Genomic DNA, 26,699 nt, shown 5'->3' with positions numbered 1-26,699 from the left:
TGCCCTTGACCCCATGTTGTTGCCCCCCATCCCACACTGATGCCTCCAACCCTGTATCAATGACCTTGACCTCCTGTTGTTGCCCCCAACCCCCATGTCATTGCCTCTAACCCTGTGTCAATGCCCTTGACCCCATGTTGGTGCCCACACCCCACGCTGATGCCCCCAACCCTGGGTTGATGCCTTTGACCTCATGATGGTCTCCCCAACCCTGCACTGATGTCCCCAAACCTCTACTGATGTCTTCAACCCCCTCTCAATGCCCTTGACCCCCTGTTGGTGTCCTCCACCCCATGTTGATGCCCTTGACCCCCTGTTGGTGTCCCCAACCCCATGCGGGTGTCCCCAATGTCACATCAATGCCCTTGACCTCATCTCAATGCCCTTGACCCCCTGTTGGTGTTCCCCACCCCATGTTGATGCCCTTGACCCCATGGTGGTGTCCCCAACCCCATGCAGGCATGCCCAATATCATGTTGATGCCCTTGACCTCATCTCAATGCCCTTGACCCCATGGTGGTGTCCCCCACCCCATGTTGATGCCCCTGACCCCATGGTGGTGCCCCCAACCCCATGCAGGTGTCCCCAATGTCACACTGATGCCCTTGACCTCATATCAATGCCCTTGACCCCATGTTGGTGCCCCCGACCCCGTGTTGCTGCCCCACCTGTCCCCTCTCCAGCGCTGCCGGGACATGCTGTGGGCGGGGTAACATTTGCATAAATTACCATACCGCCCCCAGCACCCCCCGCACTTCCACCCGCCGCTTCCGCGTCTGTTTCCACCCCTCCCCCTCCCCTCCCGCCGCTTCCCGCGTCTTGACGTCACGGGGCGGCAGCGCGCGCCGCTCATTACCATGTCATTAGCATATGACGAGGGAAAGCGGAAGCGGTGGCGGGATGGGGCGGTGCGGGGCCGCCCTGCGCCTGGCGCTGGAGGGGAACATCGGTACCGGGGCGGGGCGGGGGGGAGGACACGGGACAACGAGGGGGGGTCCCGCGGTGGCACGGGGAGGGTGGGTGGCTTTTGGGGGGTGGGGGGACAGCAATTTGGGGTGCAGGGAGCTCCCTGGGGGGGCAGGAGGATTTGGGGTGCGATGGAGGTGGGGGGGATTTGGGGTGCGTGGGGGGGTTTGGGGTGCTTGGGGGGGCGCAGCCTGAAGCCTCTCGGGGTCCAATTTAATGTCTGTAATTAATTATTATTGCTACCCGCCTGCGGGGCGGGAGGGGCACCCTGTAAACCTGCGCAGCCCCGCGGCAGGAGCCGGGGTGGGGGGACACACCAGCTCACCCTGCGCTGCCCCCCTCCACCCCGCAGCTGTGGGGAAATCCACCTTCCTGAAGCTGCTGGGGGCCACCTTCCCCACGTGGCACTTGGTGACCGAACCCGTGGCCCAGTGGCGAAAAGGTGCCGGCCAGCGGCACGGCGGAGGTAATGGCGGCTACCGGCTGCGTCGTGGCGCCACTCGACGCCGCGGTGGGACAACCTCATCCCCCCCAGCTCTTCCTTCGCAGGCGCCCGGGGGCTCCACCAACCTTCTCCAGATGATGTACCAGGAGCCGGCGCGGTGGTCCTACACCTTCCAGACCTTCTCCTGCCTCAGCCGGCTGAAGGCGATGCTGGAGCCGCCGCCCGAGCGGCTCCCCGGGACCCCCCACCCCGTGCGGGTCTTCGAGCGCTCCGTCTACAGCGACAGGTACCCCCGAATTAAAATAGGACAGAAGAGGGACGAAAGGATTAAATGGGATAACGAGCATCCGCGCCGCCCGGGTTGTGTCCCCTGCGACCCTCGGGGTGAGCCAGCGAAGCCCAGAGCGCTGCGTAATTCCATGTTGGATAATTTGGGGCTTCGTTATCCCCCAAATAATTTTTGCTGGTGGCTGCTCTGTTCTCCCCCGCGTTCGAAAGCCCTCGGGTGATGGTAGCGCCGCGTGGCTGCGTGTCCCCGTAGGTCACTCAGCCCCAAATTAAAGATTTCTGCCTTCGTTAAACTCCCCGATTGGTGCAAAAAAAGGTGTAAAAAATGGGCGTGCAGCCAGCTGGATGGCTTGGAGATGCTGACAGTGGTCCGGCCGCCCTGTCCCCTCTCCCATCCCATCCCAGGTACGTCTTTGCCAAGAATCTTTTTGAGGCCGGGCACCTGGAGCCGCTGGAGTGGGGCATCTACCAGGACTGGCACGGCTTCCTCCTGCGGCAGCTGCGGCCCCGCACCACCCTCCACGGCTTCCTCTACCTGCGGGCGACGCCGGAGGTGGGTGCCGGTGAGAGCCCCCCCCGCTTCCCCGTGTTCAGCAGCCAGGGGGCTGCGGCAGGCATTGGGCTCAGCTCAGAGTCCAAGGCCAGCGCTTGGAATTGCCAAAATATTGGGTTTTAAGCCTGAATCGCTGGCCCGGAGGAGCGGGGCCTGCTCCCGTTCCCGTGGGAATGGAGGGGGGGGGTCTGCTACTGATCCTAGAGCGGCGTTGGGGGAGGGAGGGCTGCAGCGTCCTCGGGATGTCCGGCTGCTGCCTCACTGGGGCTGCTTTGCCAGACTCCTGCATCACGTTAACCTCCCGTCTCTCACATCCGTTACCTTCCCCTCTCCCGTTACCTTCCCCTCTCTCCTGTTACCCTCCCCTCTGTCCCGTTACCTTCCCCTCTGTCCCGTTACCTTCCCCTCTGTCCCGTTACCTTCCCCTCTGTCCCGTTACCTTCCCCTCTGTCCCGTTACCTTCCCCTCTGTCCCGTTACCTTCCCCTCTCTCCCGTTACCTTCCCCTCTCTCCCGTTACCTTCCCCTCTGTCCCGTTACCTTCCCCTCTGTCCCGTTACCTTCCCCTCTGTCCCGTTACCTTCCCCTCTCTCCTGTTAACCTCCCTCTCTCCATTAACCTCCCTTCTCCCACATCCCGGTAACGTCCCCTCTCTCCTGTTAACGTTCCCTCTATCCCGGTAACCTCCCCTCTGTCCCGATAACCCCCCATCTCCCACGCGGGTGCAGAGGTGCCTGGAGCGGCTGCGGCGGAGGGCAAGGAGCGAGGAGGGGGGCATCCAGCTGGGGTACCTGCAGCAGCTCCACGCCCAGCACGAGCGCTGGCTGGTGGAGAAAACCACGGAGTGAGTCCCAGAGCGTCCCCACCGCGCTCCCCCCGGGCACCCGGACCGGCTGTGGTTGTGGGGTGACCCCCCTGATTTGGGGGGTGCGTTTGTTTTCACCCGTTCTCTCCCTCCCTTCTTCAGGGTCCACTTTGCGGACGTGAAGCACGCGCCCGTCCTGGTGCTGGACGTGGACAAGGACTTCGAGCACGACGCGGCCGTGCAGGGCGTCCTCATGGCGCAGGTGGGCACGGCCGAGGCAGCATCTCACGCCAACCTCCGAGCCTCCGCCTCATCTTCATTTTTCCATGGGAAAAAATAATTTCCACACCCTCTATCCGGGCTGGTTTAAACCTCGGCCATCCCGGCACCATCCTGGCACCGAATTCTCAGTCAGCTTCTCCTTGCAGGTGGAGGCGTTCGCGACAGCGCTGCGAGCCGAAGCTTCGCCGTCGCACCCTGACCCCCTCTGAGCGGCGGCACCCCCGCCCCCCCCGGTACCCGCGGCAGAGCCGGCGGCCGAAGATCCCGACACCGAGGACAAGGGACATGTCCTGGTCCGCAGCCGTCCCCCCCTCGCCCTTTTATTTGGGGCGAGGGGTGTATTTAGGGCGCTGACAGCACGGGATGGTTTTAAGGCGAATAATCGGAGGCGCGGATGTGTGATGAGCTTCGGGGTGGGGTGGGGTGGTCCCCCTGCTCCCCCCCACGCTCAGGGGTCCAGGTCACCGCCGTGACCCCCTCCCCATCTATAGGCACCCCCAGCTGGGGGGATGCTGGAGCCAGGGATGCTCCATAAGGTGGATTTAACATGCTGGTTAAATTCCAACGGCAAATCATCATGGCTCATGTTGAAGTTAAACCAACCTTCATATTTTATGTATTTTTTTCCTTAAATTAAGTTTCCCTTAAATTAAACACAAAGCAACATCAAGCTCTTCTGTGTCTTGAACCACGGTGGGGGGGGGGGGGTGGCGCATGGGGTCGGGATGTGGAGGGGCTCCAGTGGGTGCTGTCCCATGGGGGGATGTTGTTTCTCCAATTCTGGGGTGTTTGTGGTTGGGGGTGACTCCGTGGAGGGGGGACAGTGCCCCAAGGCCCACCCGAGCAGGGGTCAGGCTGGGCTCGTTTTGGAGGAAAACCACAAGGATTTGGCACTCGCTGAGTGGTTTTTGCTGGGGAGGGGGGTTGGCTCTTTAGGGGTACCCCTTGGGGGGGGGGATGATCCCCCCAGGGTGCAGGGGGAGTGGGGATGACGGCCCGGCCCCCCTCTGCCTTTAGGGGAGGCTGCGGGGGGGGGGTGCGACCCTACATAAACGCGGACGGGGCGGGGCGAGCAGGGGGCGTGGCCGGGCGAGCAGGGGGCGGGGCCGAGCACGTGTGAGGGGCACCTGCCCCGGAGGTAGCGGGGGGCGGGGGGCAGCGCGGGGGTGCGGGTATGCTGTGGGGTTGGGTTTGGGGCTGGGAGGGGCGATTTGGGGGGCAGGATATGGGGCAGGGGTTGGGGGGGCTGTGGGGTAGGGTTTGGGGTGGGGAGGGGGGATTGGGGGGGGGCTGCGGGGAAGGATGTAGGGCGGGGGGCGGGGGGGGGGCTGTGGGGTGGGGGCCACAGGAGCCGGGCTGCCACCCCCGGGGTTTTCTCCAGCGACCCTGCAATAACAACAGAGCGGGAGCTGCCCGGACCCCCCCAGCGACCCTACAATAACAACCAGCGCGGGGACGCTGCCATGGCCATGCCACGACCCTCCAGCACCAACCCGGCACAGCCCCGTGACTGACGACCCCACAACAACCCCCCCGGTACGGACCCACAGCCGACAGCCCTACAAGAACGACCCGGTGCCCCCCCCCCCGCCCCCATCCAGCGACCCTACAATAACAACCCACCGCACCCCCTACAATAAACACCCCCATCACCCCCCTTCCCCAACTCACAGCCTCCCCCCCACACACTCCTTTGCTTCCCCCAAAACCCTCCCAGCACCACCGGGGTGCAACCACCACCCCCTAACCTCCTCCCCCCCATAACCTCAGAGGGTCTGGGTGCCCCCCCCCCAACCCTTGCTTGCTGCAAAGCATTGTGGGGGGTGGCGTGGGGGGCTGGCCTCGAGCCCCCCGGCCGGCCGGCGGGTCCCCCTGAGCGGGCGCCTGTAGAACAAAGGAACCAGCAGCAGCAGCAGGAGCAGGAGCAGCAGCAACAACGTGCAGCTCCGCTGCAACCACCCACCCAGAGTGGGGGGGGGCCCACAATTTACAGCCCCATTTCAAGCCCACTTTTCCTTCTCCCCCCCCCCCCCCAACTCCCCAACATCCCACGCCGCCGTGCATGCACGTAGCTCCAGGTCGAACCCACCCGGCCCCCCATTTCCAAGGGGGTGCCGTACCCCCTTTTTTCCGGTAATGCTCTTTATATCTAAATTTGGGGGGGGGGGGGGTGGGGGTGGTGCGCGTGGAAAGTTGCCGGTGTGCGGCTGAAGTTGTGCGGCGGCGGGGTGAAGTTGTGCCGAGCTGTGTGTTTTTAAGGGGAAAAGCAAAATAAAAAGCAAAATGGGGTTGGAAAAAATAAGAGGGTGGGATTAAGGGGGGGGGGGTGGCAGCACCCCGTTTTGGTGGGAGTTTAGGGGAAGGAGGGGTGGGGAGTCAGCGGGGCCGCCCCCGGGGTGGAAATTAAAAGTCGGGGCGACTGGCGTCAGCTGGGTGCTTCACTCGGCTTCGTCTCTGTCCCCACAGAAGTCACCGGCGTCCCCACGGCGGGGGGGACGGTGTCGGCGTTATGTCCCTCTCGCCGGGCACCCGGTTCCTCTGCCAGCCCCATCCAGCCGCCGCTTCCCCCCGCTCTGCTGCGGTGGGGGGGAGCCCCGAAATCTAGCGTTCGCCCCGGGAGCGAGATGGAGAGGTGTGAGGGGCTTCGCAGGGAGGTGAGTGCTCCCCCAGCCCCCCCCAAACCTATCCGCCCCCCCCCCCCCACCTTCCCGGGACACCTTCACCTTTTTGGGGTGATTTGTGGCCTCTTTGCGGCGGTTGTAACGTCACCGTAACTTGTAGGGGGGCTTGTCAGGGTGGGCAGGGAAAGCCCCTTCTTGGTTGGTTGATGGTTTTATTTTTTTAAGGGTATTTCGCAGGAAATGGGACCTTCTGCTGCCTTAAAAGCCGCTTTGATGCCTTAAACCCCCCCAAAGTCTCAGCTTGTCCCTAAAGCATCCCCAAAACACCACCGCAGGGTGGGTGGCAGTGGGATACGTGGGACAAAACCCACCTTTAAATTGAATTTCTTTGAATTTCTTGGTATAAAAGAGCAAAACGCTGCGTGAAACCCACCTGGGTGCTGTTGGGGGGGGGATCCCCAAAAAGAAGGGGGTGGTGAGGAAGGGGGCACGTGGTGAGGGCAGAGCCGTGCCCTGGGGGCAGCATCGCCAAGCTAACAAGTTGTGGCATTTTCTACGCCAAAAATTACAGTGCCTTCCTTCGGCACTTCTGGTTTTACCGGCTGGGGTGGTTGTAACTGGGATTTCTAATGTCGAGCCCGTCGTGCCCAAGCAGGTGGGGTGAGGTGGGGGGGCTGCTCTGGCTGGGGGGGTCTCCGCAGCAGAAAGGTGGGGAGGGAGAAACATCTCCTGCTCGGGGTTTATTTTTAGGACTTTGCCCCCCCCCCCCCCCCCCCCCCCCAAATTGCTGCTGCTTTGGTTTTGGGGGGATTTGGGGGGGGTGTTGAGTGGCTGTCTTGTGCCTTCGAGTTGTAGCCGGCAGGTTTTGCCCTTGGGATGGCTGGTGGGACGATGGGACGGGGCAGTGGGGACGTGGGGACAGGCGGCTCGGCCAGCGCTTGGCACACGGCAGGGCAGGGGGAAGGACTTTGCCCTTGGCAAAGCGCCGGTGAAAACGGCTGACGGTGGGGATTTGAGCCCCGGCACTTTTCCGGGGTGGGCGTGCTGAAGATGATGATTTATAAAGATGCTGCCAGAGCTGGGGTCGGTGGTGGTGGGATTCCCCCAGGAACACAAGCGCCGGCGGGTCCCTGCTCGCTCTGGGCTGGTCCCGGTGGTGCTGGCGGCCGAGCGAGGGGTGTGCCGCGGTTCCCATGTCCCGGCGCCTTTCCCGGGGTGGTTTGGCAAACGAAGAGAGCTGGGGAGCCAGCCCCTTTCCCCGGCACCGGTTCTGCCCGTTCCTCTGGCTTGGCCGGGCCTGGGAAAGCCGGCGTCTCCCCTCACACCTCCATCGCTGCAGCCGCGCTTGTGTCTCCCCCGTGGGGTTGGGTTTCCACGCTGGGTGATGCGTCCCCAGCCACGAGGGTTTTGGGAGAGGAGGGGGAGGGAAGACACCAGAAGTCGAGGTTTTGCTCTGCTCCCCATCCCGCCGGCACCACCGGACCCTCTCCCGCCTTCCCCGGGTGGCTCTTGATGCTTTTGCCATTTGCATAACTAATCAATGTCTTGGGAACCCGCTCATTACCGCCGCGGCAAAATATACGGCAAAGCCTCGCTCAGCGCCGGGGAGCCGCCGGTTTCTCTCACAAGAGCTGCTCAAACTGCCCGGCAAAGATCGGGGCTGGTGGAGGGGAGGATGCTCTGACCCATCTCCCCCAGTTTTGGGGGGAAAAAACCTTAAATAAACCCCATGGGAAACTCCATTCCCAGGAGGAATAGTTACACCGGGGAGCCCAAAACCTCTTTGCCGGGTGGCGGTGGGTCACGATGCAGCTCAAGGTGTCCCCAGCGTTGGGAAATGAAAGCCCTTAACTGAATTTGGCAGGCTGTCTCGGTGCCAAACGCTGGAGATTAGGGATAATCTCATTTAAAGCATTACTAATAAAAAGTTACTAAATTTGTCCATCTCGAGGGGTTTCCCTGATGGGTTGGGGTGGGTTGTTTTGTTTTTTTTTCCCGCCCCAAACTGGGTCTGGCATCTCCAAAAAAGCATCAGGGTGATGATGGATGGGATGAAGGACTGGCTGGGGTTCGTCTTGTTTTTGGCCGGCGCATCCCGGTGTCACCCAAAGGACCGTCACCCGCCTGCCGGGGGGATGTCCTCGGTTAATCCGGAGCGATGCTCACCGTTACCATGCCTCCGCTAAAAATATTTCAGATCTCAGCTGGGATGTTAACAGCTAAAATGACTCAGGAGCAAATCGCCGGGTGGATGCTGGCGGACGCTGTCCAGCCGGAGGAGGAGGAGGACGGGAGGAAGGAGGCGTCTGCGTTAATTAAATCCCCCCCCCCTCCGTGTTTCTTGCAGCGACCTGTTGCACGGCGGTGCCGAGCTTGGCCAGGCAAAAGGGGTTTGCAGCCCGCGGCGCTGTTGTGCGAGGTTGGAAATTGGGGGAAAACCCAGTTCCCCAGCACCGGGTTATCCCTATTTATTCCCGCGGGAGTCGCGTTGCTCGGAGCAAAGGTCGGATCCCGGCAGGCTCCGGCTCGGCGCCGCAGTCGGGCTCTCGGCTCACACCGGGGCCTTTTCGAGCATGAGCAAATATCCCCGGGATGGGGATGTCGGGTCCGTGGTTGCGTTTTCCACCTGGACTCGGCATCTGGTTTATCCGTCCCAGCGGGCGTTACGGGGCTCCTCGGATCGCTCCTTCTGCTGCAAATCCCTTTGGAAAACAGTTTTCACTGGGATGCTCCTGGGAAACCTTCGTGACCTTTGAGTTTGGAGAAGTTTTGCCGGCGATTCGGCCGGGTGTAGGCTTGGAAAACCCATAGCGGGCTGGGGAGTCCCAGGAGCTTCACCTCGAAGCCCTGGATGAGGAAGACTTTGGGGGGAATTTGCTTTCCCACTCCCCTTTTTCCTTCCTTCCCCCCCCCCCCCCCCCAAATACACGTGCGCTTTGTAGCAGAGACCTGCCAGCTCCGGACAGGGGTTGGAAAAGCGGGAGCTGATCCCATCAGGGCTGTTTTAAGGACTCCAGCCCCGGCTTAACCCTTTCGCTGGCCCATTCCCACTGCTTTTCCCATGGGAAAATGACCCCCCCCCCCCCCTTTTCTGGATTTTGGGGAGCAGGGGGCAGCTGCGCGACATGCGGTTTCCTATGTGGGATTTAAGCCTCGCAAAGCTCCGACGGCCCCAAATTAACGACGTCCCCGGATTAATGAGGGCCCCAAATGAACAATACCCCCAAATTAATGACATCCCCAAATTAACGAGGGTTTGAACAGTGGGACAATATTTAGGGGGGGGGGCATAAGCGTGGTTTTGGGGATCCCCTGGCTGCTCTAGGGGGTCCATCCCTGCGTGTTGTTCCCACTCACCAGCGTGGGCCGTTGCCTCAGTTTCCCGTGGGGGGGGGGACACGCACACGACTGGGGTTTGGGGGTCTTGTTACCCAATTTTTTTTTTTTTTTTTTGGGGGGGGGAGAGGCACTTGCGGGGTCGGCGGCGTGGGGAGGAGGCAAACCCCCCCTGCGTGTCCGTGTGTCCCCCCCCGCCGCCCCCGCTCCTGCGCAGCGGCCGGGATCGACTCGCGGCCCCGGCGGGGGGGAGCGGGCGGGCGGTGTCGCGCTGCGTGGGGCGGGGGGGGGGGGGTTACGCGTGGGGGGGGGGGGTGTTGCGCGGAGGGGGAAGGAGGAGGAGAAGGAGAAGGAGGAGGAGGAGGAGAAGGGGGGGGGGGGAAGAAGAGATGCGCCGGTCAAACACCCCCCCGGCTGCAGCAGGGCGGCGGTGAGGGAGCGCGGAGGAGAGGGAGACAAGATGGCTTCCTCCTGAGGGCCGGATCCGTGCCGGGGCCCGGCGGGGGCTGCGAGGGGGCAGCGGCGGGGGGAGCGGCGAGGTAAGTACCCCCCCCTCCGCCCCAAAATACCCCCTCCTGCATCCCCCCCCTGGGCATCCCCCCCTGCATCCCCCCTGGGCATCCCCCGCTGCATCCCACCCGTGCATCCCCCCCCCCCCCCCCCCCCCCCCATGGACTTGCAACCTCGCGGTGGGCTCGGGGCGGGGGGGGCGGCGGGAGAGGGGGGGAGGGGGTGAAGTCGCTCCCCCCCCCTCCCCCCCCCCCCCCCCGCGGTGTTTGCGCGTGTTTTGTGGCTCCGCGGGTGCGGATGAGCAGCGGCGGGCGCGGAGGCGCGGCGGGGCCGGGAGGACAAAGCGGCGGGGCCGGGGGGGGGACACGCACCGCTCGGCCGGGCCCCGGCTCTACCCTGCCCCCCTTTTGGGGGATTTTGGACTAATTTTCCTCTTTTATCCTTTTTCTTTCTCTCCAGCAGCTGGGGGGGGGGGGGAACGGAACGGATGGGGGTTGCGGGGAGGGCGGAGATAAGCCCTTACGTGACCTCCCCCCCCATCTTTATTACACCATGGCTTTTTAGCTTTTTTAAAAAAATTATTATTTTTATTAATCCTCTCCCCTCCATCCCTGAAATGTGCTGAGCTCAGAGGTACGGCGGGTGATGCTAACAAGGGCGATGAGGCTCCCCTGGCGTGACGTCACCCTGACGTAACCCGTCTGCTGGCAGCTGTCATCCCTCGCCGTGACGAGGACACGGGGTCCGGTGGGGTCGGCCCCCCGCTTTTCGTCACGCCGGGGAATAACGGGGGGTAGGATGGAGGTGGGGAGAAAAACCAGCATGTCCTCCTCGGAGGGGTCTCATTCGCCAGCCGAGGCGGCGATTTGGGTCACGCCGGTGCCGAGAGCGACGTGGTTCGGTGTTGGGCAGGATCCGACGGGCTGTGGATGCTGGTGGCATCAGGGGACGTCCCCGAGGTCAGGGAGTGCGGTGCCGAAACGCGCGGCCGCCCCGAAGTTTTGAGTCCGCGGCGAGCGGCTTCGGCACCACGTGTTGTCGAGGGACGGGGATGCTTCAGATCTCGCACCCGCGATGCGCCGGCGCGTTGCACCCGCCAACGCCGGAGCCGCCTCCGGAGCCGCGGATGTTTTGCAAAATAAGATCCCTTCGGAGGTGCCGGGGTGCCGGGTACCGTGGGGTGCCGGGATGCGGCGAGCGCCGGTGCGACCCCGAGGTTGCATCATGCTGGGGAGGGATGGGCAGCGCCGGAGCAGAGTCCTCGCAGGTTGTTACAGTGGCCCCATAAACGAGCCCCGCTCGTGGCCTTTGGCACCTAATTAGCTGTGACGAGGTTTGTTTTTCGGATTACCGACCTGGACTCTTTATCGCAGGTAATTAAGGGGAGAGGTGGCTCGGAGGAGGAGCTGATGGGACCTTGGGAAAGCAAAATGCCCCCCCCCCCCCGCCACTTTGACCTTTCTTGGTGGGGCTTTGCTGGCCCCACTGGGGACGGGGACAGCTCAGTGGTGGCGTGGTGTCTCTGGGACGCGCGGTTGTGCTGCGGGTCTGCATCCCAAAAAGCCTTTCCCGGGGTGTCCCCAGCGCTGGCATGCTGCGAGTGAGCTGTCCCCACAGCACTGGGGTCCCTGGTCCCCTGCCTGCATGTTCTGGGGTCCCCAATACCTGTCCCCATGGCATCAGGGTCCCCGGTCACCTGCCTGCATGTTCTGGGGTCCCCAATCCCTGTCCCCATGGCATCAGGGTCCCCGGTCCCCTGCCTGTGTGTTCTGGGGTCCCCAGTCCCTGTCCCCGTGGCATCAGGGTCCCCAGTCCCCTGCCTGCATGTTCTGGGGTCCCCAATCCCTGTCCCCATGGCATCAGGGTCCCCAGTCCCCTGCCTGCATGTTCTGGGGTCCCCAATCCCTGTCCCTGTGGGATCAGGGTCCCTGGTCCCCTGCCCACATGTGGTGGGGTCCCCGGTCCCTGTCCCCACGGCATCGGGGTATTTGGATTCCTGCCTGTGTGTGCCAGGGCCAGTCCCCATCTCCACAGCATCAGGGTCCCTGTCCCCTGCCTATGTGTGCCAGTGTCCCCTGTCCCTGTGGCATCGTGTGTCCCTGTCCCCATAGCATTGGGGTTCCCAACTCCCTGCCTACGTGTGCCGGAGTTCCCTAGTCCCCATCCCCACTGCGTCAGGGTCTTTAGTCCCCTGCTCATGTGCGCCAGTGTCCCCATGTCTGTGGCAGTGGTGTCCCTTGTCCCCTGCCTGTGCGTGCTGGGGTCCCTGCTCCTTGTTTCTGCAGCGTCGGAGTCCCCGCTCCCTGCCCTGCACGTGTGTGGGGTCCCTAATCCCCATCCCTGTGCCATTGCGGTCCCCAGTCCCCTGCCAGCCTGTGCTGGGTTCCCTTGTCCTTCTCACTGTGACATTGGGGTCCTCAGTCCCCTGCCAGCACGTGCCGGCATCCCCAGTCCCTGTTCCTGTGGCAGTGGGGTCCCCAACCCCTGCCCGTGTGTGCCGGGGTCCCCGCCGTGTCCCTCGCTCCATGTGCGTGCGCATTCTAATGGGATGGCAGCGAAGGGGCCAGCACCGTCCCTGTCCCCTGGCTGTCCCCACCGCGATTTGGGATGCAAACTGGGACAAGAGCGATGCACCCCAAACCCAGCCCTCCTGGGGACTGGTCCCCCCTCTCCCCTCCTCTGCCAGCTCTTTAATCTCGCTGCTTTGAGCTCAGTGCAAGAGGGTGCCAGACCCATTTTTGAGGATGAAAGAGCTTTTTTTTTTTTTTTATTGCCCCCCCCCCCCTCCCCGGGCCGGCATCCAAGGGGAGATGAAATGAAACGGGAAGAGGCTGGAGGTGAAACAGCTGCGATCGGCTCCGTCCCCGCTCCACATCTGCCCGCCACGCCGCTGCCAGCCCCACAAACCGAGCTCAACCCCAATTTTCTTCTCTCTCCTGGGGCCAAAACGTCCTTTCCCCAGGAGCCGGGATGCTCGGCGGTGGCGGGACAGGGCTGGCAGCGCGCAGGCAGCGGGGCTTTGCAGGCAGGGTTCTGCTGGCTTGTCGGAGGGAGTCGTGTCGCGGGGACAATGCGGCGTGTTTGTTTGCTACAGCTAAAATGGCAGTTCTTAAGGGGAAAAAAAAAAAAAAGAGAAGTGCTTCTGCACATCCAGTCGCCGCATCTTTTGATTAAATGAGATTTTGCTGTCGAATGGGGGAGCTGGGGACCGCGAGCTCCTGAGCCTGCAATTTCCATCGCAGCCAAATGAGGGGAAAAAAAACACCCTGAGCCACCCCAAGCCCTGGAAATGCTGTGAAAAAAATGGATTGGAGCAAGTTGTAATTGCTGCAGTCATCAGCACGGAGGCAGGGGATGCTGTGTAATGGCCGGAGGGTTCAGCACCGCAGAGCTGGTGGCTGCTGGTGGCATGACTGCGGTCGCCACAGCCCCCTACTCCTCATCCTGGCCAAACTGGGTGGAGGAGCATCCCGGGAGCTGCGGCCCAGTGCGAATGCTGGGCTAGAAGGTGATGGGGTGCAGGAGGGGGTTGAGCAGCAACAGGGTGAGGGGCTTTCAAGACCCTGAGCCTCTTAGGAAACCCCAGTTGGTGTTGCAATTAAAGCCGGTGCGTTTAAGACCATTGCAATTAGAGCCGGTGCGTTTAAGGCCGCTGCAATTAAAGCCGGTGGATTTAAGCTGTTGCATCTAACACGGGTGCACTTAACACCTCTGCATCTGACACCACTGCATTTAAAGCCGTTGCATCTAACGCCCTTGCGCTTAACGCCGTCGCATTTAAAGCCCTTGCGCTTAAAGCCGCCCCAATTAAAGCCGTTGCAATTAAAGCCCTTACATGTAAAGCCGCACCAATTAAAATGAAAGCCATCGCAACGCAAGCTCTTGCGGCGGGGCCGACTTCTCCCACCTGCCTCGCCGAGCCTTCCCCGGTCAGGATCCTGGCCCAAAGGCAGCCGCTGCCTGCGCCTTGCCCGTCACCGTGCTCCTCGCCTGCAGCCGCTGGCAGCCGGTGCTGCCGGCCAGAGCACGCTGCCTGCCCGCACATGGCTTTTTTTAGGTTTACAAACATGACGGCCCCGTGCACGCGCCGCTTCCCCCCCTCCTTCCCCGTGAGTCATCAACCCCGTCACCGGGCCGGGGAAGCCGGAGGCGGCGTCGGCACATCCCCCTCGGTGCTGATGACCCTAGCGGGGGGAAAAAAAGCAAAATTAGATTTTCCCCCCCCCCCCCCCCTTTTTTTTAATCATTCCCGTTCCTCTGTTGGCGAGTGAGATGGGGAGGATGCGGATGGTCACCGTGGCTGCCGCCGCGGCTGGCGGGTGATCCATGATGGGGTGTTTTTGGAGAGGACCGTGGCACCGGTTGGAGGGTGGGAGAGCTGAAACGCTGCCGGCCGGCGGCCGCGTTTGGGTAGCCTTGGATTCAAGGCGATGCTGGTTGGCGTGGTTTTGGGGGGTGGGTGAGGTTTTAGGGGGAGGAAAAGCCGGTGAGACCCCAAAATGTAGGCAGAGATGCTGGCAAAAGCCTCGCTGTGCGGCTCCCCAGGCCCAGCAGCGCCAGTGCCGCGGCTGCCGGCGAGCGTAGAGGTGCCGAAGCCCCCGCGCTGAGCTCATCGCCGGGGCCGGTTGGCGTCGGGGCTGAGGTGGCTGCGGTGACTCAGCAGTGCCAGCGCTGACTCAGCGGCACCGGCCCCCGGGGAGGCAGCCGGGATAAGGGGGGAGCTTTAAACTTTGGGGGAGATAAAGGGTTTTTTTTTTCTGTACAGCGTCCTGCAGAATGGGTTTGCTGGTGCCGAGCTGGCGTCCGTGTCACCGACACGCGTTTTCCACCCCGTGCATCTTCCTCCAGCTTTGGAAAAGGGATTTCATCCAGAGGGGTCGTGTCTCCCACCCGCCGCGAGATGCTTTTCCCCACAGGGGACGGGTCGTGATGGTGAAACCAACTCTGGGTTTGGCAGAGCCGGCGTTTTCCCTGCTCCCAGACGGGGCAGGGCTGGGCTCCCACTCATCTCCCGGCTCCTGCCCGCCGGCCATCATGCCGCCGACTTGTCCATGCTTGTCAGGCGGGAGGGCGGCGGCGCGCACGGTTCTCCTCCTCCTCCTCCTCCTCCTCCTCCTCCTCTGCTGAAAGTTCGGGCTGTGCGGCACGGCGGCGGTGGTGGTGTGAGGAGCCCCCACGTCCCAAGGAGGGGGGGACAACCGCAGCATCCCCCAGGTATGACAGGATGTGGATGGGCTGGAGGGGAAGCTGAGCACCCGCGGGTGCTGTGTGACACATCCCTGGCTTGCACCCAGGGGCCAGGAAGGCACAGGGACCTCCCTCTGCTCAAACTGGGGGGCAGAGCCTTGAAAACTGGGGTGCAGTTTGTTTAGTGCTTGGGTGCGGTGCAGCTTTCCTCCTCGCTCCCTGAAAACCGGCTTTTCCCCCCCCGATTTGCAATGCAAAGCAATCGGCAGGGTGGAAATGTCTCTGCCGGCGTTGGTGGGGGGGCTGGAAGGGCCAGGAGGGGACCGAGCCCGGTCCCGCGGGGGACGCTGGCGGCGGGGCTGCGAAATCCGGCCCAGCCCCGCGGGGGCGGCTGGGGTGGGACGGCAAATGCTGCCGGGCTGGGCAAGAGGCGAGGCAAGGCCCCAAGCCTTTCTCCTGCGGCCCACGCGTTTCCCCCTCCCTTCTTTCTTCCCAGGTGGGTCCTTTTTCCTTCCTGACCCTTTCCTCCTGAACCCTGTTCCCTTCCTCCCCTTCCCCTTCTTCCCCTTGTTTCCCTTCCTCCCCATCCCCATCTTCCTCTTCTTCCCCTCCTTCCCCATCCCTTCTTCCCTTCTTTCTGATGCTTTCTCCACATTTCTCCCCATCCCCTCCTTCCCCTTCCCTTTCTGCTCCTTCCCCTTCCCTTTCTGCTCCTTCCCCTTCCCTTTCTCCTCCTTCCCCTTCCCTTTCTCCTCCTTCCCCTTCCCTTTCTCCTCCTTCCCTTTCCCTTTCTCCTCCTTCCCCTTCCCTTTCTCCTCCTTCCCCTTCCCTTTCTCCTCCTTCCCTTTCCCTTTCTCCTCCTTCCCCTTCTTCCCCTTCCTATTCCTCCCTATCCCCTTCTTCCCCTTCTTCCTCTTCCCTTTCTTCCCCTTCCCCTTCCTCTTCCCCTTCCTCCCCATCCCCTCCTTCCTCCCCCTTCCCCAGGGACAGAGCCGACACTGCTCCCTGCCGAGCCACCGCTCCCCACCAGCCGGCGATTTGGCTTTGCCCAGGCGGCCCCGGTGCCAATCTGGTAGCCGAGCGCCGGCACGAGAGGAGCCAGCTGTGTTTGAGGAAAAAAATGCTCCAAGAAACAAAAATAGCGCTGCGTTTTGTTGGTGTGGTTTTTTTTTTTTCTCTCCTTCTTTTCCCTTTCAAGAGCTCGGCTCCCTCCCTGCCCGGCCGGAGCCGGGAGCCTGACGCGGCTCTGCGCCGTGCCAAGCCTTTCCCCCTGCCCGCGCCAACTGGCGGCTCCCGGCTCGGCTCCGCGCCGCGGTGGGAAGGCACGCTGGAGTGGGAACGCACGCCGTGGTTTGGCCGCGGCACCTTACTTCCCAAAAGCTGCTCCAGTGGGAGCATCCGCTGGGACATCGCTTGCCTGTCCCCAGTGCTGAGTGTCCCCGCTCTGAGTGTCCCTTCAGTGAGTGTCCTTGCTCTGAGCATCTCTTCCCTGAGCATCCCTGCTCCGAGTGTCCTGATCCCAAACATCTTCACCTGCTTTGAGCATCCCGTCCCTGAGCATCCCCTCCCCGAGCATCCCTGCTCCGAGCATCCCTTCCTGCTCCGAGCATCCCTTCCCTGAGTGTCCTGACCCTGAGCATCTTCACCCAAAGCATCCCTGCTCCGAGCATCCCAACCCTGAGCATTCCCCTTCTGAGCATCCCCTCCCCGAGCATCCCAACCCTGAGCATTCCCCTTCTGAGCATCCCCTCCCCGAGCATCCCAACCCTGAGCATTCCCCGTCTGAGCATCCCCTCCCCGAGCATCCCAACCCTGAGCATTCCCCGTCTGAGCATCCCCTCCCCGAGCATCCCAACCCTGAGCATTCCCTGTCTGAGCATCCCTTCCCCGAGCATCCCAACCCTGAGCATTCCCCTTCTGAGCATCCCTTCCCCAAGCATCCCAACCCTGAGCATTCCCCTTCTGAGCATCCCCTCCCCGAGCATCCCAACCCTGAGCATTCCCCGTCTGAGCATCCCTGCTGTGGTCTCTCCAAAAGGGAAGACGCTTTCCCTGAAGGAAACGAGCAGGGAGATGGGGACAAATATTTTTCCACCTGGAAAAAAATCCCCCATCTCCCTTGGAAGCTCCTGGTGCTGGTGGGATGCCGGTGCAGGAGCCGGGAGCGGGACTATATCACGTTCAACTGGTTCTTCGTACCCCGGTGAGAAGGAAAAAGGGGTGAAATAATTGCCCTGGCGCCATTTGAAGAGGGGTTATGGCTACGGGGGTCCCCGAAAGCGCTCCCAGGGCTCGTGTAAAGCAGAGCCGGGCTTCCCACGGCGTAAATCAGCTCAGCTCCCTCGGCATCAGCTCTATTCCGGCTTTTCTCCGGGCTAAATGAGGACAGGAGCGAGCAGCTCAGACCCAGCGCCGGGGTCAGCTGGGGCCATGGAAACAGCTTGGAAAACAAGGCGGGAGAGGCAGCGGCGGCTGCCCGCGGCGCCGGGAGGCAGAGGGGCCGCGAGCCGGCGCGGTGGGTACCCCGGCCCGGGGGGAGCCGGGGGCTGTCGCGGGTCCGGCTCGGCGCTCGGCCTTCCCAGATTTCCTTTATTTTCTGTTTTTGGGTGCGCTGAGCGTGGATATATGGCATCCGCACTGTTTGGCTCCTCTCCGGCATCCCCCCCACTGCTACCTGGGGACCATGGTGGTAGTTTGGGACCGGGAGGGGGTTTTTCCATCTTTTGGGGTGCGGTGAGGTGGTGCCCCCCAGAAGCATCAATCCCCACGACGTGGGGGGGGTGTATGTTGTGATTTCAGCAGCGTTTTCTTCCCCGGCAAAGCCCTTTGGTGGCAGCGGCCGGGCGGTTTGTTATTGTAGGGTCTCCTGCGTGCAGGGATTCTCAGGGTTCCCCCCCCGCCCCCTCCAGGCGGTGCCCCCCAACCCGCCATCCCGGCGGAGGATCCCCAGGGCCTGTTGTTGCCAGAGGAGGAAAACCACAAGCCGAGTGCCGGGGCTGGCTGGGCTCCACCGACGCGGCGCGGGGCTGGCAGCCAAGCTGCCTCCTGCCTCTTGGCCGGCCCGTGCCGCTGGCTGGCAGCGGCGCCCGCTGACCTCCCAAACACCCCGTCGTGTCCTCGCCACAGCCCCGGCTCACGGCGGTGGGGGGGGGTGTGTGTGTGTGTGTGTGCGCGTGTCCCCCCCCACCGCCCAGATGCCACCGGGAAGGGCTCAGCATCCCCGCCGGTGCGGTCCAGCCTTCATCCGCTCTCTTCCACCTCCCAAATTCGGCATTTGTAATAAAATGGAGCGTTTTTTGCCGGCGGGATGGCATCAAGCGATGTCTTCCAAGCTGCTTTGCATGCACCAAATTGCTCCGTTCTCTGCAGCTGGGCCATTTGGCTCCTGCCAAGGGATTTAATAAACCCCCAAAATACGTATATGGGGGAATTTTTGGGGCCCTGGTGGGGGTGAGCAGGTGTTTTTGGAGGACAAAGGATTTAAAACCCTGTTGGCTTTGGGGGACTTCAGTTCGTTTTTCTTACACCGCAGCAGGGAGGTTGAAAGTAAGAATTTGAAAAAGGGAGAAAAAGGAAAAACAAAGTGGGGAAAAATGAGTTTGAAACAGCTCTGGCTTTCGCGAGGCGGCTGGGGGAGGCAGGACAGACAGATGCACGGACGGATGGACGGACAGACAGCGGGGGGGGGGGCGGTGGGCCCCAGCTCATCCCCTGGTTTTTGGGTTGGTGTGGGGCTGCTTTGGGATTTTGGGTATTTTTAGGTATTATAGACTGCTGGCCATATAGGGCTGTTGGATGTACAGGTCACTGGATGTCTAGGGTTGCTGGATATATAGAATTTGGGTATTTAGGGCTGCTGAGTGTTCAGGGTTGCTGGATATATAGGTCTGCTGGATATATGGGAGTGCAGAATATGTAAATCGCTGGCTATAACGTGTTGCTGGATATATAGGACTGCTTGATGTATAGGGCTGCTGGATGTGTAAGATTGCTGATTATATAGGGTTGCTGGAACTATAGGGCTGATGGATATATAGGGCTGCTGGATATAACGTGTTGCTGGATATATAGGGCTGCTGGATATATAGGACTGCTTGATGTATAGAGCTGCTAGATGTATAAGATTGCTTATTATATAGGGTTGCTTATTATATAGGGTTGCTGGAACTATAGGGCTGATGGATATATAGACAGCTAGATGTGTAGGGTTGCTGGATATATAGACTGCTGGCCATATAGGGCTGTTAGATGTACAGGTCACTGGATGTATAGGGTTGCTGGGTGCATAGGTCTGCTCGATATATGGGACTGTGGGATATATAAGCTGATGGATATAACAAATTGCTGGATATATAGGGCTGCTGGATGTGTAAGATTTCTGATTATATAGGGCTGCTAGATACACAGACAGCTAGATGTGTAGGGTTTCTGGATTTATAGACTACTGGCCATATAGGGTTGCTGGATATATAGGTCACTGGATATATAGGGTTGCTGAGTGTATAGGACTTGGGTATTTAGGGCTGCTGAGTTTTAGGGTTGCTGGATATATAGGTCACTGGATGTATAGGGTTGCTGGGTGTATAGGACTTGGGTATTTAGGGCTGCTGAGTGTTTAGGGTTGCTGGATATATAGGTCTGCTGGATATATGGGACTGAGGAATATGTACATTGCTGGCTATAACGTGTTGCTGGATATATAGGACTGTTCGATGTATAGGGCTGCTGGATGTGTAAGATTGCTGATTATATAGGGCTGCTGGAACTATAGGGCTGCTGGATATATATAGGCAGCTAGATGTGTAGGGTTGCTGAATATATAGACTACTGGCCATATAGGGTTGCAGGATATATAGGTCACTGGATATATAGGGTTGCTGGATATATAGGACTTGGGTATTTAGGGCTGCTGAGTGTTCAGGGTTGCTGGATATATAGGTCTGCTGGATATATGGCATTGCAGAATGTATAAGTTGCTGGCAATAATGTGTTGCTGGGTATATGGGGTTACTGGATAGGCAGGTTGCTGATTGTATAAGATTGCTGATTATATAGAGCTGCTGGATATATAAAGCTGCTGAAGGTATAAAATTGCTGGATATATAGGGCTGCTGAATATTTAAGATCGCTGGATATTCAGGTTGCTGGTTATATAGGGTTTCTGGATATATAGGGTTGTTAGATATATAAGACTGCTGAATGTGCAGGTCGCTGGGTATGTGGGGCAGCGGGATCTATAGGGTAGCGGGATCTATAGGGCAGCGGGATCTATAGGGCAGCAGGATCTATAGGGCAGCGGGATCTATAGGGTAGCGGGATCTATAGGGCAGCGGGATCTATAGGGCAGCAGGATCTATAGGGCAGCAGGATCTATAGGGCAGCGGGATCTATAGGGCCGCTGGCAGTGGGGGCTGCCATTGCCCACCGTAGCTGACGGAGCTGCCGCCGTCGTTCCCCGCTGGCTCGCGGGGCTGGGGTCCCCCCCGTGTCCCCCCACGGGGCGTCAAGGCGCCTTTCGGGGCCCAGCCAGCACCGTGGGGCTGTGGGGCCGGCGTGGGGCCCTCCGCCGTCCGTCCGTCCGTCCCTACGTGCGCGCGGCGCTGGGGCTAATGGCTCCTCCAGCTGGTTTTGCAGGGGGCGGGGAGGGCCGGGGTGGCTGAGGCTTGAACAACTCGTTTCGTCTTTCCTCCCCGGACGGTCCCGCCGTCGCCTTTGGCTTCGCCTCCCGCCCCACACACGTAAGTGCCGCTCGGCCAGAGCCGTACCCGAATCCGGCACCGTGCCCCCGCCAGGGCTCCCCCCCGGCACTTGCCGGGTTATAAACGGCTCCGGACTATTCCCAGGGAGCGCAGCCCAGGCTGGAAACCCTCCAAGCCGGGCTCTGCGTGTGTGGTTTTTTTTTTTTTCCTCCCTTCCCTCTGTTCAAGGCATTTAAAACGGGGAAAAAAATAAAAAAGAAGAGGAAAAACAGATTAAAAAAATACATGTTTTCATCCTCAGGGGGATTTTTCCCCTTTTATAGCACCCGGAGGATGCAGAAGGGACTGTGCAGGAGCCGAGCAGCTGAGCTAACCCGAACCAAAGCGCTTGGTTTTCTCTTTATTTTAATTTATTTCCCTCCCCCTCCCCAGCTTTTATCCTTTCCCGGGGTGAATGGAAAGAGGCTTGGGCGGGCAGTGCTTTTTCTGGGGAAAACGGGCCGAGGCGCGGAGGAATAGGTGCCCACGGCAGCGATGGAGGGATTTCTGTGGATGCTCTCGGGATGGGGAGGGGGATCGATTTTCAGAGAGAAGCCACGAGGTCTTTCCATCTCCCAGCCCGTGGGGCCAGGAACAAAAGGAGCTGGATGAGAGAGCCAGGAAAAAAATAATTATTTTTTATGTGTGTATATATATATATTTAAATTTTTTTCCCCCACTGATTTGAGGAAGGTTGTAGCTTTCAGATTAACCCTTTAGGAGCGGCGGGGGAACGCCTTGTGTTCACAGGGTGAACTGTTTTCCTGCATCCCCAGCCTGGGTTGATAACCTGGTTTATGGGATGGACCAGCCCAAGGTGCCGCCCCAGCCCGACAGCTGGTTTTTGGGGCTTCCCCTGCCCTTACCCAGCAGGTTCCTCCCCCCCGGGTAGACCCTTGGGGCCAGCATCTGCTCCCCACCCAGAGCAAAACAGGTTTGTCATCGTTTCTTTGGGCTGGCGTCACCGCTGCGACGCCGGGGACGCTTCGGGGCACAAGCGTGTCCCCCCAATGTCTTGGAGGGGGCTCGGGGCATTTTGCTCCAAGCCACCACGCGCCGCTTGGGAAAAACCCGAGGAGGAGGAGGAGGAAGATGACGGCGTAGGAAGGACGGGCGAGGCTGTTTCTTCCCTGGTTTGCAAAGGAGAGCGGAGGCGGCGTGTTGTCCCCACCCTGCCCAAGCTGCCGTTTCGCCGGCGCACGGCACAAACCGGCGGCGAAGCACTTGCTCCCCAGACCTGATGGACCGGTCCCATCGCTCGCGGCTCCGTCGCTTGGCTCCAGGGATGCTGCGAAGGGACCGAACCCGGAGCCCCTCTAAAGCTGCGGCAGCATCAGGGTGAGCCCTGTGCCGGAGTGGGGCCGCGATGATTTGCACCGGCGCTGTGCTCCCCCTCGAGTTTTCACCCCCGGGGAGGGGGGATTTTTTGGGATATAATCATGCCGGGAGTGGTTCCTCCCCCGGTTTCACCAGGGTTTCGCCCCAGTCAGCACCGTGCTTATCTCTGGCGTAGAAACCAGCCGCGCTCAAGCGTGCGGCTTCGCTCACCCCAAAGGACGCCCGTGCTGAAGCCGTGGGGCTGGTGGCTGAAGGGTTAAACGCGGCTCCACCAACAACAGCCGCACACTGACAGCTTGCTTGAACAGGGAGCCAACTTGGGGTCTCCTGGTGAGTCTGGGCTGTGGATCCCTCCCGCGCCGGTACCGGCACCGTCCAGAGACAGGAAGCTCTGCCCACAGCCTTTGCTTGCTTTGTCATATTTTTTTCCAGCGAACTTTGCTGTATTTTTAGCTTGCAGGAAGCTCCCCCTGCTTATCGGCAAACTGCTAAATAAGCTGCCAGCGCCCGGCACCCCCCAGGCTGCCAGAGCACTAAAATCCCCACCGCTGAGGCGGGGGGAGAGCCACAGAGCACAGAAAGAACCCCCCCATCCCTGGCAAAAGCCCTTGAAGGGTCTTAACCGTGGCACGTGAGCCCAGACGCCGGGGTGACGGGCTCCCTGGGTGCCGGTGTGGACAGCTCTAATGGTTTTGGTCTCTTCTTGGCACGCGGCCGGTTTTCTGGACGCCGGTGCTGTAGCTCGGCGTTGCCGGGGGCCCTGGGCCAGCCGTGTTGATACAGACGCCGGGTTATTCGAGGTGAAAGCATCCCCGCGCCGCCCCTGGCACCGGCGTAGCCAACTCGACGGCTTCCTGCCGTGCCGTGGCCCCCGGTGAAGGACGGCTGCTCCCAGCCAGGATGTTTGTTTTGGGCATGGGTCCAAACCCCCCCCCCCCGCCCCCCCTTTTCTCCCTGTGCCGCTTCCTTCACCAGTGCAAACTGTGTCGCCGGAGCTGGGGACGCCCTCCCCGTCCCACCCCGGCGTGTCTCGCCCTCGGCGGGCGATGGAAATCCCGAACCGTCCCGTGAGCAATTTCGAAAGCGGGTGGCGGGGTGGGGACGTGGGCGGCGCGGGGCCGGCGCAGTGGAAACTGGCCGCCTTCAGAGCCGAGCTGCTCCTTATGCAGCCGGGCAAAATCCGCGTGGTTTTGCTATCGGCAATTATATTTTCGCGTGGTTCATCTACGTCTTCATCACCCGGGTCAGAAAAAGAGATAGGGGAAGGGGGAATAAAAAAACAAGAGAGGGGAAAATAGGGTGGGGGATGATGGCACGTGGGTTGTGGTGGGGGATGCTCATGTCTTTCCTTCTTTCTCTCTTCACAGACAGGTTCGGCGGGCGACCCGGTTGATGGACCCAGCAGAAGCCAAATGGAAGAAGGGCCAATTAATTATGTCGAAGAAAGGCGGCTGAACGAGGGCAGCGGGCTCAGCCTGGCAAATGGGGGCCGGCCAGAGGCGGGGGGCACCGCACTGATGGAGCCGAGCGGCTGGTCGCCGGGCCAGCCGCCTGCCGCCAGTAAAGCCCACCTGGAAGACGTCAGGAACCTGGTGGCCTTTTCGGCGGTGGCCGAAGCCGTTTCCTCCTACAGACTACCACCCCCGGGTTCGCCGTCGCTGCTGTACGAGAAGTTCGACTCGGAGATGAGCCGGGGCGGGCTGAGCGCGGCGGATGGTGTGCCCCGAGGGGAGGACCTGCATGCCCTCAAGGCTGCCCTGGCTTTGGCCAAGCACGGCGTGAAGCCCCCCAACTGCAACTGCGATGGCCCCGAGTGCCCCGACTACCTGGAATGGCTGGAGCAGAAGATCAAAACGGCTCTCGGTGAAGAGCCGGCATCACCGCGGCCCCGCGCCACCGCCAACCCCCCGCCGCCCCCCCAGGAAGGTGCTATCGACCCCCAGCCGGTGCCTGAGACCGCCGAGCCGTGCCCGCCCGACGGCCTCCCCTTTTCCCAAAGTGCGTTGACCATCGCCAAGGAGAAGAACATCAGCCTGCAGACCGCCATAGCCATCGAAGCCCTGACGCAGCTCTCGGCCGCTCTCCCCCAGCCCGCCGGCGATGGCCAGCCCCCGCCACCGCCGCCTCCGCCGCCCCCCGCCGCCCCCTTCGGCCCCGGCCCCCTTGCCCCGCCGGGGGCCGCATGGCAGCGAGGGGATGAACCCCGTTATCCACCGGAGCCCGGAGCAGCACCAGAGCCATTTTTCGGCACGGCACCTCCCCGGGGGGGCTTCGCGGCGACGTGGGGGCTGGAGGCCGAGGGGGCGGCGGGGGCTGGAGACCCCATGGCAGAGCTGGAGCAGCTGCTGGGTAATGCTGACGACTACATCAAGGCGGCTTTCAAGAGACCCGAAGCGACGGCCGGCAAAGTGACGGTGCCGAAAACGGAGCCCCCCGAACGAGCGCCTGGCAAGGAAGCGCCGGGCGGCCCCCGTTTGCCACCGGCACCACCGGAGCCTGACCTGCACAAGAAGACGCAGCTGGTCCTGCAGCAGCATCTCCACCACAAGCGCAGCCTCTTCCTTGAGCAAAGCCTGGCAGCGGCGGCGGCAGCACCCCCAGATCGGCCGAGTGGCTGGTGGGCTCCCGGCACCCCGGCCGTGCCCCAAAAGCCCTTCGAAAAGCAGGCCAAAGAGAAGAAGAAGAAAACGCCGCCTGAAAAGCCCCCCCCGGCCAAACCGCTCCGTAAGCAAGTGCAGATCAAGAAGGCGAAGCAGAAGGACTCGCAGCCGCTCTTCCTGCCCCTCTGGCAGATCAGCCTGGAGGGGTTTCGGGCGCCCGCCGAACCCCCCGCCGAAGAGATGCAAACCGAACCGCCGCCGCCGCCGCCTGCCTTCCCGCTCCAGCCTCTTGCACTACCCTTGCCTGCCGCTTACCCCCCGCCGCCGAACCCCCTCGACGGCGGTCCCCCGGCTCCCGACTCTCAGGAAAGGGGTGCCCCCGGGGGGGGCCCCCAAATTCACCCGGCGCCGGCGGGCTTGACCGGCTCAGAGGAAGCACCGGCCGCCCCCCCACCAGCTACCCCGACCCCCATTGTGGTGGATGACAAGCTGGAAGAGCTCATCCGGCAATTTGAAGCTGAATTCGGGGAGAATTTCAACCTGCAGCCCCCCGAGACACCCGCCCCGCTCGCCCCCGGGGCTGCCGAGCTGCCGGGGGGGCCATCGCCAGCCCTGCAAGTGCCCCCCGCCGCCGCTGCCGCCGCCGCCCCGGCTTCAAGCAGTGCTCCCCAAGCCGGACCCAAAAGCTTTTCATTCTCACCGGGGAAGGGTCTGCTTTCGGAGCCCCCCTTCACCGCCCGGTCCCCCAAACAGATCAAAATCGAGTCTTCTGGTGCTATCACCGTGGTGTCGACCACGTGCTTTTACTCCGAGGAAAGCCAAAACCCGGACGCGGATGACGCCGACGGGACACCCACCAAGGACGAGGTGCCGCTGACGCCGACCCTGAGCGGCTTTTTGGAGTCGCCACTGAAATACCTGGACACCCCAACCAAAAGCCTCCTGGACACCCCGGCCAAGCGGGCGCAAGCGGAGTTCCCCACCTGCGACTGCGTCGGTGAGCGAGCGGCCGTGCCGCTGGGGTTCACCGGGGTGGGGGGTGGCAAGCCCTGGGGGTGGCATTTGGGGGAGGTGGCTTTGCAGGGTGGGATTGTCCTGGATAAAGAACAGAGCGATATCGCGGCGCAGGCACGGCAAAACCCCGATGCTGTGGTGCTCTCTTTTCTCCTCTCTTATTTTTTACGGCAAACGCTGAGGGACCGCCGCGTCACCGCGGGGGTGGTGCCGACGCTGGCCCGGCTGTGACAGTGTGGGTTGCAAGAGCATCAAAACCAAAGGGCTGTTGGGTTTTGCCTCTGCTTAACCACTCAGCTAAATCCCATAGAGGGGCCCGTGGTTGTCCCAAGTGCCTAAACCCACCTAAAACCCAGCTTGCCTGGTTATTCCTGCTATTTTAAGCCAAATTAGCTGGTTTAGGTTACTCAAAGTAACCCAAATTTTGACTCGGCGTGCGTGCTTATGCCTGGAGCTGTATTTGAAGCTGGGATGGTGGGTTGTTTGTTCCATGGCCGATCACACCAGGATGTATTGAAAAAGCACCAAACTCTTGGATTTGTTCGTGGGTTTTTGTGGGTTTTTTTGGTGTGTGTTGGCATTTGTTAGACTTTGCAGCAAGTGCTAAAGATTTCCCACCTGGTCCTCGCAGTCCACCTCCAGCCGAGTGTGGGGAGATGGATCTTCCCTCCCCAAAATTTAGACCGGAGCTGCGCTCTCCCGTGGGAGGAGCAGGGTGAGGATTTGGGGCATCCAGCCGGAAAAACGAGCCCCCGTGCTGCTGGGAGAGGTGGCCTCGGGCTAAGTGCAAGCTGCACTTTATTAACGGGGCTTATGATTATTTATTTATTTGCTTGTAAATGGCAGCAGTAATTAGCCCAAACGGCACCGAGCAAATTAAAGGCTTTTCTGGAGCTGTTTGAACCGATCTCAGAGTTTCACCCTGTGGTGCCAGGGAAAGATTCGGGTTGCTTTTTCTTTCGCAGCGTGGTTTAGGGGCTGGGAGAGGGGGGATTCCCCCCCTACCACCTCTCTCCC

The 26,699-nt window shown here is 61.4% G+C and overlaps 2 protein-coding genes across 3 annotated transcripts in view; both read left to right on the top strand.

Annotated features, from left to right (window-relative positions):
* Window positions 1–870: 870 nt before the first annotated feature.
* On the top strand, window positions 871–4,008 carry DGUOK (deoxyguanosine kinase). The gene is given in 8 exon segments (XM_074852059.1): window positions 871–949; window positions 1,319–1,401; window positions 1,403–1,432; window positions 1,516–1,697; window positions 2,105–2,252; window positions 2,980–3,095; window positions 3,219–3,318; window positions 3,485–4,008. Coding segments are annotated over 8 exon segments (801 nt in total). The 3' UTR covers window positions 3,548–4,008.
* A 1,970-nt stretch (window positions 4,009–5,978) lies between these two features.
* Window positions 5,979–26,699, top strand: part of TET3 (tet methylcytosine dioxygenase 3) — a 28,290-nt gene continuing 7,569 nt past the window's right edge. Inside the window, exons 1-2 of one of the 2 annotated variants that reach the window (XM_074852321.1) lie at window positions 5,979–5,992; window positions 23,436–25,665. In XM_074852321.1, coding sequence (XP_074708422.1) covers window positions 23,481–25,665 — 2,185 coding nt within the window. In that variant the 5' untranslated portion in view covers window positions 5,979–5,992; window positions 23,436–23,480. Of the gene's footprint in view, window positions 5,993–9,722; window positions 9,835–23,435; window positions 25,666–26,699 lie in introns of those variants that run through there. The other variant, XM_074852320.1, reaches the window with a different exon arrangement.

The sequence above is a fragment of the Strix uralensis genome, chromosome 28, assembly GCF_047716275.1.
Source record: "Strix uralensis isolate ZFMK-TIS-50842 chromosome 28, bStrUra1, whole genome shotgun sequence".
Taxonomy (NCBI): Eukaryota; Metazoa; Chordata; class Aves; order Strigiformes; family Strigidae; genus Strix; species Strix uralensis.
The sequence above is the reverse complement of the archived record's forward strand: the minus strand, read 5'-3'. Positions and strand labels throughout refer to the sequence as shown.